The sequence below is a fragment of the Neofelis nebulosa genome, chromosome X (assembly GCF_028018385.1).
Source record: "Neofelis nebulosa isolate mNeoNeb1 chromosome X, mNeoNeb1.pri, whole genome shotgun sequence".
Taxonomy (NCBI): domain Eukaryota; kingdom Metazoa; phylum Chordata; class Mammalia; order Carnivora; family Felidae; genus Neofelis; species Neofelis nebulosa.
Genome location: NC_080800.1, coordinates 97,125,947 through 97,146,252, shown reverse-complemented (window position 1 = coordinate 97,146,252; position 20,306 = coordinate 97,125,947). Strand labels below are relative to the sequence as shown.

Below are 20,306 nucleotides of genomic sequence, written 5' to 3'. Positions count from 1 at the left end.
GCTCTTTTGGCCACATCTTAATATACCGACTCCAACCATCAACTTTTAACCCATATCATATTGGTTTCCTAATATTTAAAACTTCTAGCATTGATGTTTACAAGCATAATTCCAGTGCATTCCCCAAGTGTCTTCGGACACTTGGACTTCTTTCAGGTTCCAATGAAGGAATGAGTCATGTTCCTCCAGAGGCTAAGGAGCCACTTAGAGAGGCTATTTTAAATCTTTCAGGTGACAAGGGTATTATTTAGTTCCCAGAAACAATAATTGACTAACTGGCTTCCTCGGGGCTGAAGGAGTTAATGCAACTTCCCAGAGCCATTCTTCTCTTCCAGGCACCAAAACAATTTGATTTTAAGTGGCACAGGAGCTAGAAAAACCTAAACCATTAAATCCTACCTTCCAAAAGATATAAATCAGTGGGTGTTCATTTGCATTACAAAAGGATTCTTTGCCTTGCCAAAGGATCCCAATCAAGTTTATTCAAAAATCAGATTCTCCTAATATATGCTAAATGATTTGATTTGCACGTGGGCTTCAGAGCAAACACAGCTGTCCTGAGTCGGATTAGCAGGTACCTTTTCGCCTCGATTTTGGTGCTTCAAGACCCATTTCAGAGATGCGATGCCCTCCGGGGTCACACAGTGTGAGGTCGACCTTAACATTTCTGACTCCTACTCCCGGATCCTAATGATAAAATTGCTTTGCTTTTTACCCAGCACTTTTCATCCGAAGCCTTCAAAGTGTTCAATCCACATTTGCTAGTCTTCATAATTATGCCAAACAAGCTGGCACGAGAGCGGGCAGTGGAAACCTTCCAGAACTACCGGGGATGTGAAGAAAAATATTAGGACCACTGACAGGCAGGAAACTAAATGGTCCACAGAAACACAAAGGCCTACATTTAAGTTTATTTCTTACAAAACGAAAAATACAAGATTTCGTGAGTCCCACTTTTTAAAAAATAGACCATCTTTTTTTCAAGCAGTTTTAGGTTCAAAGCAAAAGGGAGCAGAAGGTACAGAGAGTTCTGTTCCCATATACCGCCTTGTGCGCGCGCGCACGCGCGCATGCACACACACACACACACACACACACACACACACACACACTGCTCTCCCATTATCAACATCCCACACCAGAGAGGTACTGCACTTGTTACCATCCATGACCCTATACTGACCCATCATCATCACCCAAGGTCCACAGTTCAAACCAGGGTTTTAGCAAATACACAAGGGCATGCATCTACGTTCAAGTGTCATACAGAACAGTTTCACTGCCTCGAAAATCCTGTGCTCTGCCTATTCATGCCTCCCACCGTCCTACTTTTTTAAGTTATGAAGAAGAAATACTCAAAACCCACTTTAAATACAACACATCGATGTTTACATATGTTTTATAGGATGACCAGAGTGGGGGCGGGAAGAAGTAATGGGGGAGAAGACCCACGGAGAGAAGGCACGAGAAAGAAATCAACTCGGCGATGTACATGCCTGTGGAAGAAGAAAAGCGCACTGTACAGAGCGAAAAAAGACCCGGTTCGCCAAGCTGCGCACCGTAATCTAATTATCTTAAATGTCAGAGGCAAGACCTTCCATTTCGGAGCTCCTGATTTATCAGTAATTCTCCCATCCATTTGTTCTGAAAGCCACAAGAAGTCTAAAATTATTTTTTAATGAAAGAACAAAGATACGGCATGTGCAAAATCAGGAGCACTGCAACCAGAAATCTCTGCAGCGTCAATGCACGTCGCCTATTAATTAGCTTTACTCGAAATTTAAGTCCCTCTAGTGATTAATATTATTAATGGCGGCAAAGGGGGAGAAAAGTCAAGGTAGGCATTTCTGCCTCTCAAAGTTTATTTTAAAAAATAGGAAACAGGGGCGCCTGGGTGGCTCAGTCGCTTAAGCATCTGACTCTTGGGGCCAGCTCAGGTCATAATCCCATGGGTCCATGGGATCGAGCCCCACATTGGGCTCTGGGATGACAGTAGGGGAGCCTGCTTGGGATTCTCTCTCTCCTCTTTCTGCCGCTCCCCTGCTCTCTCTCTCAAAATAAATAAACTGAAAAAAAATTTTTAAATAAAAAATAGGAGATCTATAAACAGATCCCACAAGTCACATGTAAGTATAGAACACATAAATTCAGCAAGCCTGAAAGGGAAGTATGGAACTTGTCTGGAATTCTACTTTTTCTGATTATAAAACTAATACATGCTCCATACAAAAGAAATGAACATTTTCAACACAGAAAACAAATCAAGAATAAAACGGACTCATGGTCCCACCATCCAGAAATATGTACTGTTAATATTATAGATACACATGTACACTTATAAATATACACACTCTCTCACGCCCACCTTGAGAACGCTTTCTTTGAATATAATATTTATTTAGTGCTTGTGATGTTCCAGACGTTTTTCTACGTGCTTTATTGTGTTGTTTTACTCAGTCCTTACAACCACCTTGTGAGGTCAGAACTATCGCTGCCTCCATTCTACAGATGAGAAAGCAGAGGCACAGAGTGACGAAGCAACTAACTGCACACGTGTCGCGTAATGCTCTATTTTACAAAAATACGATCATGCTTTTTCACAACCTCAGCGTTTTCCCACGTCGGTAATAAATACAGATGTCGCCTTAATGACCGCATGGCTTGCCGGTGTTTAGAGGTACCTTGGCCCAACCCTTTACTCTTGAACACTTGGGGTGTTTCAATTTGGGGGTGGGTTGTTGGTTTTGATATTCGGACCCACGGCGGTTGTTAACATTATTTCCACTTGACTAACAAGCACAAGAAATCTCCACAAAGTTCAATCGTGTGCCCAAGGCAATGCAGATGGTCAGAGGAATTGCTGGGCCCTTCCGGCACTCTTGACTACCGGGCATTAGCTCTCTTCACTCTCTGCCAGCTCCTTATGGCACTTACATTCTAATGGACACAAGAAGTGGTCAACAACTATAGTTATGGGACAGAAGGAAATCAATTCCCTCTAAAACCAAAGAACTAGTGTGGTAGGATGGAGAAATGCACCCCCCCACCCCAAGATCTGCCCCCATCCTAATCCCTGGAACCCGCAGATGTCAAAGGGGTCCTTACACAAGTGATTGAGTCAAGGGTCTTGAGGTGAGTTGATCATTCCGGATTACTGGGGTGGACCCTAAAAGCCATCACCAGTGACTTTTTTTTTTTTTTTTTTAGTGTTTATTTCCGAAAGAGACAGAGTGTGAGCAGGGGAGGGGCAGAGAGAGAGGGAGACACAGAAATCCGAAGCAGGTTCCAGGCTCTGAGCTGTCAGCACACAGCCAGCCCGACGCAGGCTCGAACTCACGAACTACCAGATCATGACCCAAGCCGAAGTCGGACGCTTAACCGACTGAGCCACCCAGGCGCCCCACAAATGACCTTATAAGAAAGAGGCAAAGGGAGATGTGACACAACTGAAGAGAATGCTGCAGTGATGGAGCCACAAGCCCAGGAAAGCCAGCAGCTCCCAGAGCTGGCAGAGACCAGGAACCGACCCTTCCCTAAATTCTGCAGGGGGAATGCGGCCCAGTGATACAGATCTTGGACTTCTGCCCTTCTGAATTACAAGAAAATAAACGTGTTGTCTTAAGCCACCCGGTCTGGGGTAACTTGTTCCGGCGCCACAGGAAATCAATACAACTAGTAGCAGGCGAGAAGTCCGCAGAAGGAACAATTTGCTCCAAATGGGGGAGGGGGGCTGAGCGTGTGGTGGGGGGAGATGGCCATCGGACCTAAACCCTGCAGGACAGATAGGAATCCCTTGAGCAGCAAAGGGGCTGGAAGGGCAGTCCAGGAAGAGGAATCAGCGTGCACAAAGGCATGGAGGTGAGAAAGGGGGGCAGGGCGTTTGGGAAGCAGCAAGGGTCCGGCATGGCCAATGTTCAGACCATAGTCGATGGGATGCGGTGGGAGAAGAGAATTCAAAGGTGGGATGGGCCCCACTGGTGCACAGGAAGGGGCGTGGAGGCCCACTAGGAAATCTAGGTGCTTGTTTATAGTAACGTGGAGCCAAAGCAGACAGAGTTAGCATTTTTCTGGGTTTGAGGATTTTGTGATTCTCTTCCCGCACGCCCTCCGGAGCGGCGGCAGAATGGTGGTCAGTTTCTAGCTATTTCGAGACAATAGCTGTTTTTGCTTACTGTCAAAATGCATCCACTCTGACGTGTTATACCACCGGGGACATGTGGACGAAATCCTGCTTAGATGATTTCTCCGGGGAGGGCCCAAGACATATGGCGATGGGATAAGACTTCCTCGATTCCACCCGCTGTCGACTGGAAGGATGTTCCTGCTCCCCAAGGCACCCACTCTGAAATGTACCTGGTTGCGCTGAAATACACGTGGCCTCTACCTAATAATAATTACCCCAACCGAGCAGAATCCTCCATTAAGTGAAGCTACAGGGACTTTGTCCTGTGGAAGGTTTCACTTTTGGAAGCTCTACTGAGCCAAAGGCCACCCTTTCCCAGCTCAACTCAGCAGGAAAAAAAAAAAAACAAAAAAAACAAAAAACAATAACAACAAAGTGATGCAAACTGGGCTCTGTATCTATAACTACACCATTTCTGGGGTTTGTTTTTTTTTTTAATTGTAGTATTTCCTAAACCCTCCACTTCTTTTAGTTGGAACTAAACCCAAAGCCAGGACATTTTTGGGGACACCCTGGCCAGATGTGTAGCTCCACGACACGTCCTTGGCATCCAAGGCCATTGGATTTCCAGAAAAGGCACCCAGCCATCACTAGCTCAGGCCTCTGGAATTTTCCACCCTTGGCTAAAGAAAAGGTTAAAAAAAATAAACATGGCTCTGTCCCACGGAGAGCACTTTGTGGCCAAACACGGAGGAGAAGAGGAAGGAAGAGGTGAGAAACAGATGAGAAAGGGAGAGTGGAAGCGTGGCCACCATGGAATGAGGTTCCCCACAGCGTGGTGGAAGGGAGCAGCAAAGGGCCGGCTGCGGGACGGTTCTGGAGCTGCAGCTGGACCAGGGAGCCAGACCCATGCACTTTCCCGGAAGGCGGCGGGGCATCCTCCACCCCCTGTACCTTGCCCTAAGATTTAATCCCTTAACAAGAAATCATTGGAAACAGATTCTCTGCTTCGGTTCAAGCAACTGTTCTAAAAGCATTTCCCGTGAGATTTTAGCACGACCTGAGGCAGGCAAGTATCTATCTTTTCTCTCGGCTAAGGCAGTTATCTTCCACAGCTCAGCATGCCTTTCTCTCGGTCTCTGTCTCTCCAGCTCCCTCTCCGGCAACATGCTTGGTTTCTAGCTCCTTCTAGTAGACACCAGAGTCTCAGATGTTCCACTACAGCCAGGTCAGTTAGCCAAGGGCCTGAAAAAAGGCCAGGCCTCAGAGAAATATAGCCGTGGCCAATTAGAATTGATGTAAAAATAGAAAATGCAACCCCCATGTGTGATAGAGCGCTTCTTCAGAGCAGTGAATCTCTCTGCCCCCAGCTCATCACGGATATTCTACCTGCCGGTGTGAGAAGGGCCACTGCAAACGCCATCAGCCAGTGAGTTTTTGTGGCGTATCTCTAAGATGGCAGTGGCTAGATTCGGTGAAGAGAGGAAGTTTCGATTTATCTCTCAGTTGAAATCATCACGAAACCAGAAGGAAACCAGAGAGATTTTCCAGTCCTCTCTGTTTCTCCAATCATGTGTTTTAGAAACCCATTTCTGGAAAAGGGTCCTGCAATTACCTTGCATATGCAGGCAGGCCATGCCTGGTCTAGCTTGACCTTCAGGAGGAGTGAAGTGTCTCTCACACAGGACACATGAGAAGTGTCTTGGGGGTGGTCAGCCAAAGAGTTATTCTCTGTGATTGAAATCATCTCTTTCTCTTTTACACACACACACACACACACACACACACACACACACACACCTCACTACTCTTCTCTTTAGCTGGGGGTGGAAAATTCCATAGGCCTAAGCTGGCTAAGTGCCTAAGTGTCTGGCCAGCCTGTATCCTGAAACACCTCAAGTCTGAGAGCGGTGCCCACTTACAAGAACTCCAGACTGAGGGAGTTTTGTGTGGGAAAAAATTTTTTTTTAATTATGAAGAATTTAAGAAAACATCCAAATTGAAATCGCAGACGGCAGACCTGTATTGCTTTCTTTCAGCCAAAATTCTCAAAAGGGATTGTACTTCCTCATTTGAATTCTGCGAAGACGTCTGCACCTGGCTCACAGTTTACCAATCTAGCAGATCTCTGTTCCTCCTCCGCCATTTCAAGGATCCATGTTCTCCACATGGATCCTCAGCCTCCAGCAAGACCCGTGGGTAGGCAGAATAATGGCTTCCCAAAGAGGTCCAACATCCTAATCCTTGGAACGCATGTCTTTGTCACTTTACATGGCAAAGGGGACTTTGCAGACGTGATGAAGGATCTTGAGCTGGGGAAGCCATCTTGGATTATCCAGGCAGGACCCATGTAATCATAAGGGTGCTTCTAAGTGAGAGAGGGAGGCGGGAGAGTCAGAATCAGAGGAGGAGAGGCCAGAGTGACAGGATGTCAAAAAGACTCGACCAGCCATTGCCGGCCGAAAGATGGAGGAAGGGGCCATGAGCCAAAGAACGCAGGCAGCCTCTAGAAGCTAGAAAAGGCCAGGTAATGGATTCTCCCCTAGAGCCTCCAGACGAAGTGAAGCCTTGCTGACTTTCTGATTATAGGACTTCTGACCTCCAGAACTGTGAGAATAAACTCACGTCTTGAGCCACTACATTTGTGGCAATTGGTCACAGCAGCCATAGGAAATGAAGACGGCCGTGCGTCTAGTCCAAACGTCGGCAGGGCCACTGGCTGGGCCGCCTCATCCTGGACACTGCCTCTCCTCAATTCTCTAAGCAGACACTCAGCCCTTCAGTCCACTGGTCCCACCGTGCTCAGCTCAAGCTGTTTTAGGGTCACAGGGAAGGGAGGGCAGTCCTCCCCAGGACCAGCAGGAAGACCAGAACTCACTTCTAGAGGAACTGGGCAACTGGCTGGAAAGCCAAGGCAGGGAGGGGCTCAGCTACAGGGGATGGGGTAAGTCAAGGACACCATGGCTGGGACAGTGACATAAAGAGGACAAGGAAGAAGACAAAACCCAGTGCCCAGGAAATGAGTTTTAAATACAGGGCAGAAGCGGGGCGCCTAGGTGGCTCAGTCGGTTGAGCGTTGGACTTCAGCTCCGGTAATTACTTCGCGGTTCATGAGCTCGAGCCCCGCGTGGGGCTCTGTGCTGACAGCTCAGAGCCTGGAGCCTGCTTTGGATTCTGTGTCTCCGTCTCTCTCTTCCCCTCCCCCATTCACACTCTGTCTCTCTCTCAAAAACATTAAAAAATTTTTTTAACAAGAAAGAAAGAAAGAAAGAAAGAAAGAAAGAAAGAGAAAGAAAGAAAGAAAGAAAGAAAGAAAGAAAGAAAGAAAGAAAGAAAGAAAGAAAGAAAGAAAGAAAGAAAGAAAAAGGGCAGAAGCAGCAGCCCGTAGGAGTTGAGGCCTATCCAGAACCTGAAGTCTGGATTTGAGAGTCCTCTGATGTCCCCTGCTTAGGCCCAGGCTGGTCTCTGAGCCTGGGACGGTGCTGAGCCAGCAGTGGACAGCAGAGCAGGAGTCAGGAGGAAAGGAAGGAGGGAGGGAGAGAGGGAGGGAGGCAGGGAGAGAGGGCCAGGCTTCAGTTGCAGAACCAAAGTGAGGAGCCTTACGGAATTCTCTGCTGGCTCTCCTGGTGGGCATTCTGCCAGAATGGTCATTTGCAAGCAGGAAGACAGAAGCAAAATTCCTCCAGAGGCAGTCACGGCGGTCACTGGTAGTGGACAGTGGAGAAGCTCTTCTCCCGTGGGGTCAGCTCAGCGAGGAGAGCCTTCTCTGCTCCACAAGCCATAGAGCATCATGGAAACACTCTTCTGGACAGAGGGAGAGCGATTGGACCCTAGGAGCTTTTTTTCTTTTTAAGGCTTATTTATTTTGAGAGAGAGTGTGTATGTGATGGGGGAAGGGGCAGAGAGAGGAGAGAGAATCCCAAGCAGGCTCTGTGCCATCAGTGCAGAGCCCGACCTGGGGCTTGATCCCATGAACCGTGAGATCATGACCTGAGGCTAAATCAAGAGCCGGACGGACGCTTAACGGACTGAACCACCCAGGTGCCCCCCCACCACCACCCAGGAGCTTTTAATAATGATGCAGTTCAATTTTTGCAACAGTTGATTCAGCGCCCTCCTGGACTGAAGTTACTTCTTGGTGGTTAAGTTAGGCACTATTACAAGGTGGTATTCCCTCCTTCAGGTCTCTAGGAAACCATTTAACGCAGTGAAGCATTAGAAACTTGTTAACCTACGAAAATAAACTGGTTATGCCAGTAGCACTCTTCCATGGACACGAGGAGCACAGACACCGGGTCCTGCAAGGCGTAAAAAGCTGGCCGTTTCGCAAGTGGGAAAACTAAGCTACTAATATCAAAGGCATGGAGAGACATACATATGTTATTTTTGGGCAGCGCTAACCCGTGCAAAAAAAAAAAAATCATAAAAACAGTTCCATGAATATGATCCCAGGTACCTCTGCAGAGCCAGTGTTCTGGAGATTTTTTTTTTCCATATAGTTATTCAAATAGCAAAGAACGGAAGAACGGCCAATTGCAAACGGTTCTCAAAATCCTTAGGCTTACTTTGGCAAGGAAAAATCTATATGGAGCTTGCCCACATTTTTCAATCACAACCCCACCCCTCTTTTTTTGTTTTTGTCCTCACCTCCTCCTTTCCCACTACGGAGACCTAAGCTCGCTCAGAAACAAACACTGCTTCCCAGGAGAAGGAGATCAGCACTTAAACCACACAAAAAGAGCTTCCACAGCCTGATTTATGGGAGAATCCAGCCCAGAAGCTAGTGCTTCCTTACCTGATTACACCAAAGGAGTCAAGACACCTGGAGTTCATTACCTGTTCTGTCATTTACTCCATAGGGATCGCCTGGGGCGCCTGGGAGGGGGCGCTCAGTCGGTTAAGCCTCCGACTTTGGCTCTGGTTAAGATCTCGTGGTTCGTGCGTTCGAGCCCCGCATGGGGCTCGCTCCTGTCTGGGAAGAGCCCACTTCAGACTCTCTGGCCCCTCCCTTTCTGCCCCTCCCCCGCTGTCCCCCCTCTCTCTCCAAAATAAATAAAACGTCAAAAAATACATATTTAAATATGGACGGCCTACAGCCTGTCTCCCTTTCCCCCACTTACACAACAGGGATGGCCAAACTGTGGTATATGTTTAATAGTGACCTGTAAGAACATGCGAAGTCATGGGCATGAGAACATTTTGAACTCTTGGTAAGCCCGGGGCTGTTAAAATACGAGGTCTCGGCATGGGCTAGAATGCATTATCATACAAATGCATTTTCCCCCCCGGCCTCCCGGGCCTCCCGGCCTCCCGACACACTTCACTGAAAGACTTCAAATAAAGATGTTCTGTCTCAGAGGCACTTCTTAGAATATTCCGACATTTCTCAGCAGCTTGAATCATATACGATCCGACAGAAGCTGTCAAGAAACGCAAAAATACAACTTCCCGCGAACGGGCAATGAAAAAAAAGGTGAAGCACAATTGCAGGAAATCATTAAGAGCAAATTTAGGCCTGATTGTTCGAGGTCGTGCACAGACAATAGATAAACCACATGTCACTGGAACAGCTGCCGTCTTTTCCATCCCATCGACTGTGCTGGAACCTGCGCGCGCCATTCCTAATAGAACTTACCCTGCTACCACGAAACCAAAGTAGCTGAATACAAGGTACATTCATTTCTTTTCAAGTTTTTATTTATTCAAGGAATCTCGACACCCAACACGGGGCTTGAACTCATGACCCCGAGATTGGGAGTTGCACGCTCTTCCGACTGAGTCAGCCAGGCGCCCCTGAAGTACATTAATTTCTTAGGAGACATTGAGGCTTTAACATGTTTCCACTAAAATACACGTATCCAAAATAGATCTTTAAAAAGGCTCTTAAATTCGAATTTCGGGGCACCCGGGTGGCTCAGTCGGTTGAGCATCCGACTTCAGCTCAGGTCATGATCTCGCGGTTTGCGGGTTCAAGCCCCACATCGGGCTTTGCTGACAGCTCAGAGCCTGGAGCCTGCTTCAGACTCTGTGTCTCCCTCTCTCTCTGTCCCTTCGCTGCTCACGCTGTCTCTCCCTCTCAGAATAAATACGTATTTTTAAAAAATCAAATTTCAGGGGCGCCTGGGTGGCGCAGTCGGTTAAGCGTCCGACTTCAGCCAGGTCACGATCTCGCGGTCTGTGAGTTCGAGCCCCGCGTCAGGCTCTGGGCCGATGGCTCAGAGCCTGGAGCCTGTTTCCGATTCTGTGTCTCCCTCTCTCTCTGCCCCTCCCCCGTTCATGCTCTGTCTCTCTCTGTCCCAAAAATAAATAAAAAACGTTGAAAAAAAAAATTAAAAAAAAAAATCAAATTTCAATATTCACTTACGTTTTTAAAAAATGGACATTAAAAACTAAATTAATTAAAAATTAACAAATTTAAAAAGTGAAGATTAATGAGTGAAAGGGGTGTCAATAAAGTATTGAGAGGGAAAGGAAAGAGCACTGAAGTTCTCTTTTTCCATACAGAGCTCAACTCTCCTCTCCCCATCCGTCTGCGTAAACCACTCTGAACACACTGTCATAAAGGTCTGTGCTTCTCCCAAAGCCCTCGCACACAAGTTCCAGAGTTCCCCAGAGGGGAGCACCATCTCCCCAGGCACAGGCCGGGGTGCTCCTCCCTACTAGACGACTAGCCCTCCTACTCACTCATCAGACTAGTCTAGTCTGAAGGCAAGAATTGCCAAACACCCAGAGCCCTCGTTCACATCCACTGGGCTCTTCAATACGACCAAATCCAACTGGGAACAGATATTGCCAAGAATCTAATGGAGAGAGGTCTATCAGTTTACCGTTCCAGGAGGGGGAGGAGTCTCGGCTGAGCCATGCAGCTTACCTTTGGGGGCATCATTTGGAGCAAGGAAGTTAAAAAAACAAAAGCCAGGGTCCACGCTTCCCATCTGCCGGTTTACTTTTGTCCGGTGACCTGTGATACACAAAAGCCTTGTTGCCCGCCGTAAAGCCTGGGAATATTAATGAGAGCCAAAAGCACTGGGCGGAGCCACGGGCCAAGCCCTGCTCTAAACGCTTCCGTAAGTGACGACTCCTTGAAGCCTTTCAACAAGCCCACCAGAGGGGTCATCAAGTGGCGAGAAAGCTAAGTAACTGACCCAAGATCACCCAGCTGGTAAGCAGCTGAGCTGAACTCTGAACCTGGGCAGTGTCCTCCCAGATCCCACTCGTAATCATTGTGCTCTGACAAGCCCTGGGTTCCAGGCAATGGAGCTCAATGAGACTGGCCCCTTGCCCCAGCGACTGCTCTGAGAGCTTCCAGGGTGGAGCCTTGCACGAATCAAAAAGGCTGATAAAAGCAGCAGGCCGATGTCCCCCATGAACCCCTCTGCCCGCCCGGCAAAGGCTGAAGGAAACCAAGAGACCTACATCCCAAAGAGATGTGCATCATAAAATTACCGTTGGATTTACAGAAAAGGGGAAACCGCCCTAGCTCCTTCTCCCTCACGTGGTTTCTGGCCTTCCTTTCTGTGTTAAAAAAACAAACAAAAGGGGCGCCTGGGTGGCGCAGTCGGTTAAGCGTCCGACTTCAGCCAGGTCACGATCTCGCGGTCCGTGAGTTCGAGCCCCGCGTCAGGCTCTGGGCTGATGGCTCGGAGCCTGGAGCCTGTTTCCGATTCTGTGTCTCCCTCTCTCTCTGCCCCTCCCCCGTTCATGCTCTGTCTCTCTCTGTCCCAAAAATAAATAAAAAATGTTGAAAAAAAAAAAAAAAAAAAACAAACAAACAAAAAAACTAACAACTTTTCAACAGGCCCTACTAATAATGATTCTGTATCTCGGAAGAAAGTAACACCCAGGTAGGTAAATGACTCCTTTGAACTGAATTCCCACAAACAAGCAAGGGGGTTTCCTGACGTGGAGTACTAAGGGTCTGGGAAGGTAGCAAGCATTCCTTCCAGCCCTTGGAGGTCAAGTAAATGAGTGCCAAGGTGAGTTATTACACTTGTGCGCTACACAGGAATTTCTGAATGTTAAACGTTACCATTGACTTTCCCCGATCCCGTAAGAAAATAAAAGGCCTCTGTAGTCAAATCAACGTGGCAAGGGCCACAGAGATGAACAGTGTTCATTAGCAAAGGCCTATTTAACATTGTTGAACCCGGAAAGGGCCGAACTCTTGAAAAACATTAATAGGATCACAAAAAAAGGACATGGGGCGGGGAAGGCAGCGAAGTCACTAGAACTGAACACCAAAGGCAGAAATCTCTAGCCTGCTGCCAACTTCTGCCTTCTCAATTTAGGTTATTTGCATACATCTAATCTCCCTTCCGGGTCTGTGAGTCCCTTTAGGGCAGGAAACATCCCAGGCAGCCCCTCATCCCCACGACTCAAACCCCCGAGAGGGGGAGCCGCCCAGGGGGTGACCTAATTTCCCATCTCCGTTCTAACTGGAAGTCTGGGGCTGGCCTCCAGACCATTCCTCCACGCCCTGCCCCCCCACTTCCCTAATCACCCCCAAAGGTGCAAACCTCTTTAATCAGCTAATCTTGCCTACAATCTCATCTCAACCCGGGCTCTTCCTCCCCTTCCTGATCCCATTTGGAACACTTCCCTGCCCTCAAGAACCCTAGTCTTCGGGCACCCGGCTGGCTCGGTCGGGAGAGCATGCAACTCTTGATCTCGGGGCTGTGAGTTCGAGCCCCATGTTGGGCATAGACCTTAAACAAGTATTTAAAAAAAAAAAAAAAAGGCCTAGCCTTTTGCCAAAACACAACGCTACATGCTCAGCCATTCCCTAGAATGTTCTCTCCACGTTAAACCTGACTCAACTGAAATCTGGTTTTGTCCTGACAACCCTCTCAGGACGACGTTGCTCATTTTCTTTGCCCTTCCCCTACCACCAAACACGCTTTTTCCCCACTTCGGCCAGGCTGAACAACCTCAGCACCATCTGGACTCCACCTCCTCTCCTCTTATCCTCCCCTTTCAAGAAAAATCCCCAAATCCAGTTGATTCTATCACTGAAACATTTCTTACATCCTCTCCCTTATCTCCATTCTCACTGCCTCGGGTAAGCCTTTCTTATCTCTCTCCGGAACTATGTAACTATATTTTAACTAGTTACCTGGCCTCCAGTCACCTAACACCTTGTCCATCCCACATACCGCTGCCAATATATTTCCCACATCCCAGGCACTATGTGCGGCACTGGGAACAGAGATGAATACACAGCCCCTGACTTCCTGGCTAGTATCCAGAAAGGGTAAGAAACACTCCCCCCTCCCCCATCTGTGACAGACTCTTCTAGAATACCTGTTTCCACCAGATCTTTTTTTTTTTTTTTTTTTAATTTTTGAGAAGACAGAGGATGTGGCGGGGGGGGGGCGGGGAGGGGGGGCAGAGAGAGAGAGAGAGAGAGAGAGAGAGAGAGAGAGAGACACAGAATCCGAAGCAGGCTCCATCCAGGCTCCAGGCTCCGAGCTGTCAGCACAGAGCCCCATGCGGGGCTGAAACCCACGAACCGGGGGGATCATAACCTGAGCCGAAGTCGGATGCTTAACCGACTGAGCCACGCAGGTGCCCCCACCAGATCTTTTTTTTAAACCTTACTTTTTCATTTAAGAGAGAGAGAGAGAGAGAGCACATGTGCACGTGAGCAGGTGAGGAGCAGAGAGAACCTTAAGCAGACTTCATGGTCAGCTCCTGCGGGGAGGGGGGGGGGCACGCAGGGCTTGAGACCAGGACGCTGGGATCATGACCTGAGCCAAAATCAAGAGTCAGACCTCCACTGGCGCCCCCTTTTCTAAACCTTTACGAACCACTTAGACATGAGACACTTTCCACATACTACCTTCTTTAATGTTCATGAGAACGACACAAGGTGGGTACAACTATCTATCCCCATTTCACAGATAAGGAAAACAAGATCTGGTTACTTGCCTCTGATCTGGATCTGGTCACAAGCAGGTGACAGAAGCCAGATTCAAGCCCAGGTCTGACTCTTGAGACTGGGCTCTTGCCTCCCACATTTTAAGGAGGACAATGACATGCTGGACAAGAGCCCACAGGATGACCAGGCCGGCGAAGAATCTCGAGACCAAGTCACGTGAGCAACAGAGGAAAAGAAATGAAGTCTCTTTGGCTTTGGTGAAGAGTGAATTTAAAAATGACACGGTAGATGTCCCCAAATATTTGAAGGGTTGTCATGTGAAAGAGGAAGCAAACATAGCCTGTACGGCTCCAAACAGCAGGGGAAGGCCTGGCCGCGGTGGAACTTAGAGTAAATTTCAGCTCAAGAGCCTTTTCTAATGTACCCCTCTCTAACAGGGAGAGAGTGTTTAAGGAGTAGCTAAGTCCTCATTTGTCAGGGGTACTCGCAGGGGCCAGGAGTCTAGAGCAGCGTTTCCGTGCACATCAGAATCACCTTGGGTAGTTGGTAAAAATACAGATGCCTGGCCCCACCCCAGACTTATCGAAACAGAATCTTGGGGTGGAGACCGTTATTGCAAGACTTACAAACAAGGAAATAAGTCTGTGAGAAGGTTCACTCAAATCCTCAAAAGAAGAAATACGAATGGCTAATCAACGTTTGCAAAGCTGTTCAAGAGTAACTAAAGAAATACAAATTAGGACAGTGATGTACCATTTACCTCCTATCGGACTGCAAAGATTAAAAAATATTAATAACCAGTGTTGGCACGGGGGAGAGGGGAAATGAACACCGGCATTTTCTGACATAAGAGTAAATGGCAACAACGTTCTGCAGAGCAATTTAACAGCACAGTCCAGGGGCGCCTGGGTGGCTCAGTCGGTTGAGCGTCCGACTTCATCTCAGGTCATGATCTCACGGTTTGTGAGTTGGAGCCCTGCATCAGGCTCTGTGCTGCCAGCTCAGAGCCTGGAGCCTGCTTCAGAGTCTGTGTCTCCCTCTTTCTCTAACCCTCTCCCCTCCTCGCTCTCCAAAATAGATAATAAACATTTTATTTTATTTTATTTTTAATCTTTATTTATTGTTGAGAGAGAGACAGAGTGTGAGCAGGGGAGGAGCAGAGAGAGAGGGAGACACAGACTCTGAAGCGGGCTCCAGGCCCCAAGCTGTCAGCGTAGGGCTGTCAGCACAGAGCCCGACGCGGGGCTCGAACCCACAAACCGTGAGATCATGACCTGAGCCGAAGTCGGATGCTCAACCGACTGAGCCACCCAGGAGCCTCAATAAACATTTTAAAAATTAAAAAAAAAAGTATGTTCCAGAGGACTTTCCTTTTTCTTTTAATTAATTTTTACCTTCGAGTATAATTAACATAGTGTAATATTCGTTTCATACGTACAATATAGTGACTTAACAATTCTATACATTACTCAGTGCCCTTCACAATACATGTACTCTTGACCCCTTTCACCTGTTTCACCCTTCCCCCCTACTCACCTCCCCTCTGGCAACCACCAGTTTGTTTTCAGAGGGCTTTCTATTTACTATTTTTAAGAAACTTATTTCTTTTGAGTGACAGAGAGAAAGTGCGCGGGGGTTGGGTGGGGGTTCGGGGAGAGGGAGAATCTTAAGCAGGTGCCATACCCAGCACGGAGCCCGAAGCGGGGCTCGATCCCACATCCGTGAGATCATGACCTGAGCTGAAATCAAGAGTCTGTCGCTTAACCGACTAAGCCACACAGGCACCCCTCCCGGAGGGTTTTTTTAATACTAAAAATGTGTCTAATGTTTGAGCAAGCAATTCCAACTCTGGAAATTTCTCCTAAAGGGACAATCTAGCAAGTTTGAAAATGCCTGCCCAAAGATGTTCCCCAGTTAGTGTTTACACCAATGCTGTCCAAAAGAACTTTCTGCAGTGATGGAAAGGTTCCACGTCTGAGCAGTCTTATGTGGTGGCCACCAGCCACATGTGACTGCTATGCATTTGAACTGTGGCAAGTGCAATTTAAGAGCTAATTTTGGAAGTTAATTTATTTTTTTTTAATTTTTTTTAACGTTTATTTATTTTTGAGACAGAGAGAGAGCATGAACGGGGGAGGGTCAGAGAGAGAGAGAGGGAGACACAGAATCCAAAACAGGCTCCAGGCTCTGAGCGGTCAGCACAGAGCCCGACGCGGGGCTTGAACTCACGGACTCCGAGATGGTGACCTGAGCCGAAGTCGGACGCTTAACCGACTGAGCCACCCAGGCGCCCCAATAAACAGTTTTTTAAAAAGAAGGCTTAACAATGATTAGAACAGGAAAGGAATCAATCCAGGGATCTGTTCCACATGTTTGTCTCAGCCCAGCACTGACAGTAAGGAGCCTACTTGGGAATCTATCTCTCTCTCCCTCTCTCTCTCTCTCCCCCCAAACCCCCCCCCCCAGCTCCCGCTTGCACTCTTGGTCTCAAAATAAATAAAACTTAAAAAACAAACAAAAACAAAAACTAATGCAACCGGCTTTATTCCACTGTGTTGTTTGGTCCTATATTAAGTACGTTCCACAGATTCCCCTGGGAAGAGAGAGCAGAAAGGCTGATTCGTTTCCAGGCCTTCCCTAAATGCGAACCTAACACACATTCCAAGCCAAGGTGGCTGCGTGAGGTGGGTAGGGGGAGTCAACAGCTGCGGACGCTCTTCAGTAATTCTCAGCTTTTGGAGAGTTTTCCTCTACTAGAGTTATTATATATGAAATCTAGCTGGTGCCGGCCAGGGAAATATCCTGCCTCAAGCGGCTACACCCCGTAACATCTAGCAACTCTTTCCAGATCCTTCTCCGCACAAGGAATTGAGGGTCAGTTCCCCAGCAGTAGGCCAACAGTATTTAAACACCTACCAGGTGCTTTTCCCAGGCTGACACAGGGACTCCTCTTAAGGGCAGCCAGAATACAACGGGTTTAACAAATGCCTGTTTCCACCACCCCCCCCCCGCCCCCACTCCCGCTAGCACAAATAGCTATAGCCCCAAATGTAACAGAAACAGCGTTAAAACTCTGCATTTTAAACGTGTGTGTACGTAAACACTTCTCCCTTAATCACAGACACTCTCAGGTTATAATACGCCTCCCCAAGTCCCTCCTGGGAAATCTCTGCCAGTGGTTAATTCTGTTATTATCCCTTTCCCCAGGTTAAAACTGACCTTCATATAAACGTCAAACTTACAGGAAAATGCAGCAACTAAAACAGTCTCTTTCTCTGTCTGCTTCACCGTTAATAGAGTCACGGAAGCACTAATAACTGAATGAAAGTTTGAATCCACGACTACACGCTCTGTATAGCCCAGGCCTTCCGAATTTTTCAAACAGTGAGCAAAACTGAATGACGTTAGCACAAGCCAACAAGGGCGAAACTGTGTTAAAAAAAAAAAAAAAGCAAAAAACACCTGAACAGGAAATACTGTATGTATGCTGTATATTTGTTCAGTTTGGAGGGTTTTCCAAGTTCTGGAGAGAGATCGCCAGAGGAAAGAGCGATGGGCTATGGGAATGGCTCCGTAGTGAAATCCTAGGAGTAGAGACGTGATTCCTTTCCTTGCACTTCGCTTTATCTTGCTTCGCTGATGCTGCATTTTTGACACATGGGAAGATCTATTGCAAACCTGCATCAAGCAAGTCTATGGGCACCATTTTTCCAAAAGCATGTGCTCACTTCTTATCCGTGTCGCCTTTCGGTCACTTCCTGCAATATTTCAAACGTCTCCATTATCGTCTATTTGCTATGGTGATCTGTGATCGGGGATTACAACTCCCTGTAAACTCAGAGGATGGCCAGCAATTTTTTTTTTTTTTTTACCACGGAAGTATTTTTTTAATTAAGGTACGTACATTGTTTTTTAGACACAGTGCTATTGCGCACTTAACAGACTACAGTATGGTGTCAACGTAACCTTCATACGCACTGGGAAACCAACAATTTCACTCACCTCGCTTTATTGCGATAGTCCCTCTCCCGCAATGATCTAGAACAGAACCGGCACTACCCGTGAGGGATTCCTGTGTGTGACGCCACACTGAAGCCCTAACGCGAATGTCGGGGGTTTATAGCAGCAAGTGTAAATCCTACTTCAGCTGTCCCTAATAAACACGTTGGGGCTTAAAGCAGAAAAGAATCAGAAGTTATGGCGGCAGCTGCAACGTGGTCCACTTGTGCTCCAGCCACCCGTGGCCTTACTAACATTGGTCAATGGCTCTTTGTGTCAGAAAAGCAGGGGCCAGGAAAGAGCCGGTTAGGAAAGTCCACTCCCTTTAAGGCTGTTTCCTTAGGTCCTCATTGACTGGACTGCTTAGAAACAGCATTCACCAAGGTGCTATGGATAATCCAAAACTGATCCGTGTACATACTCTGGGCGACAGACGCATACGAAGACCCAACCCCGGGCTGGAACTGATAAAAAAAAAACGAAGGAAGAAACTGGCAGTGACATTCACTTATAATTATGGGGGCACCTCACACTATGGCTTGAACGTAGAGGCTCAAAAGATAGTCACTGATTTAGATTCCTAGAATCTGTCCCCCCCGCCCCCCCGCCTCCTGACTCCCCAAATCTCAGCGTGGATCACAAACCAGAGTAGGAAATAAATATCGTTCCTGTGCCTTGCCTGGTAAACATCTGTGGACTCAGTCCCAAGTAAACCAGGCTGGCAGCAGCTCCCAGAAGAATCTGCTCCCGCTAACAGTCTTTCCAGCTTTGTCACAGAGCCAATGGTTAGGAAGGGACAGCTGCACCTGTGCCACACAAAATTCTTTTTTTTTTTTTTTAAGGCTTATTTATTTTTTGAGAGAGAAAGAGTGCATGCGAGCTGGGGAGGGGCAGAGAGAGAGAGAGAGAGAGAGGGAGACAGGATCCGAAGCTGGCTCTGGGCTGACAGCGGAGAGCCTGATGCGGGGCTCGAACTCACGAACCGCGAGATCATGCCCTGAGCCCCACAAAATTCTTTTGAAAACCTAAAAGCCGGGGCAAGAATGCTAACTTTAACGTTTTGCTGCTGAGGGTGGCAGGTCAAATGCTGGTCAAATCCTAGTAGAGGTGTGCGGAGACCCATTTACTCTCTTGAGACCATCTGTCCACATCACAGGATCCCTTCACACCCTGCAGCAGGGGGCCAGCTACCTTGCTCAAGCATGGTTTTCTTTCTTCCCCATTTTAGGAAAGCGTTTCCTGTGCTAGGCAGATTGAATCACTTGTTTAACAATCACCCAAGATGAGAGCCCTGGTATAAATGCCCTGCACACAGCTTGCCTTCCTCTCTAAACTGGCTGTGATGACAATCGAGGTTCCAATGTGACCCCAACGGGACCTCATTCTAAAATCAGTGAGACACACAACAAGCCAAGTCCATTAAAACAACATTAAAGGTCTGGTTTTAGATCTGCTAAACAGCAGGATTAAACTTTCAAGGGTCCAGCCACGATAGAGAGATTTCTTTAAAGTCAGTTGGCTTTGCACAGTTGTAGCTATTAGGGATCAGATCTTTATCTCAAAGGTACATATTTTACCTTTGATCCTCCTCCAGAACTCCCACTAATGTCAACTTTCTCCACTGTTGGGATCAAGCCCCTGGCCTCCCTTTAATGTTGGCTTTATCGCAGATTCTACAAGATCAACAGAAAAATTACAAGGAAAAGCTGTGAAGTTCCCTTCCAATGATAAGTTGTTTTAACAAAAAGAGCCCACACTGAAATGCTGAAATTTAAACACAGCAGATGAGACGCTTAAGGTAGAAGGAAAGGAGACCAAAAAAAAAAAAAAAATTTACAACAAAAACCCGAAGTAACAAAACAAACACCAATTAACCGGTGTGATGGCTTATTTAAGGGTTTGCTCTCTAGCCCAGGAAACTGGCAACGAGTGTCTTCAAAACAGAAGGGACAAGTGCCCGTTAGCACCCGTCCGCTTTCCTCCGGAGCCAGACAATCCGAGCTAGGCAATCCGGATGAGGCTGAGGGTGCAACGGAGGGCTCCCAAGGGGTCGACACGCTTTCAAATCCCCATCCCCCAGCCCTGCCGGCTCAGAGGCACCCCCAGCCGTGAACGGTGGGGCTCTGACCCCCAGGTCCGCCATCCCTGGACTGGCACACACCATCTTCCCTCAAACCCACGGCCCCATCCATCTCCTTGCCTCCGGAGCGCTCCTGGGTCCCAGGGGACACCCTCGCCCAGTGGCGACCGACCCCGCGCGCACTCGCCCCGGAACCCCGTTGTTTGCAATTCTCCCCCTCCGCGGCA

General features: G+C 47.8%; 1 protein-coding gene across 7 annotated transcripts in view; it reads right to left on the bottom strand.

The window, feature by feature from the left end:
• DOCK11 (dedicator of cytokinesis 11) overlaps window positions 1–20,306 on the bottom strand; it is a 201,496-nt gene that overhangs the window by 180,278 nt on the left and 912 nt on the right. The window contains exon 1 of one of the 7 annotated variants that reach the window (XM_058714235.1): window positions 10,995–11,021. The exons of the other annotated variants lie outside the window; for them this stretch is intronic. Within the exon in view, the coding sequence (XP_058570218.1) occupies window positions 10,995–11,009 (15 nt within the window). The 5' untranslated portion in view covers window positions 11,010–11,021. Of the gene's footprint in view, window positions 1–10,994; window positions 11,022–20,306 lie in introns of those variants that run through there. 7 annotated transcript variants of the gene reach the window in all.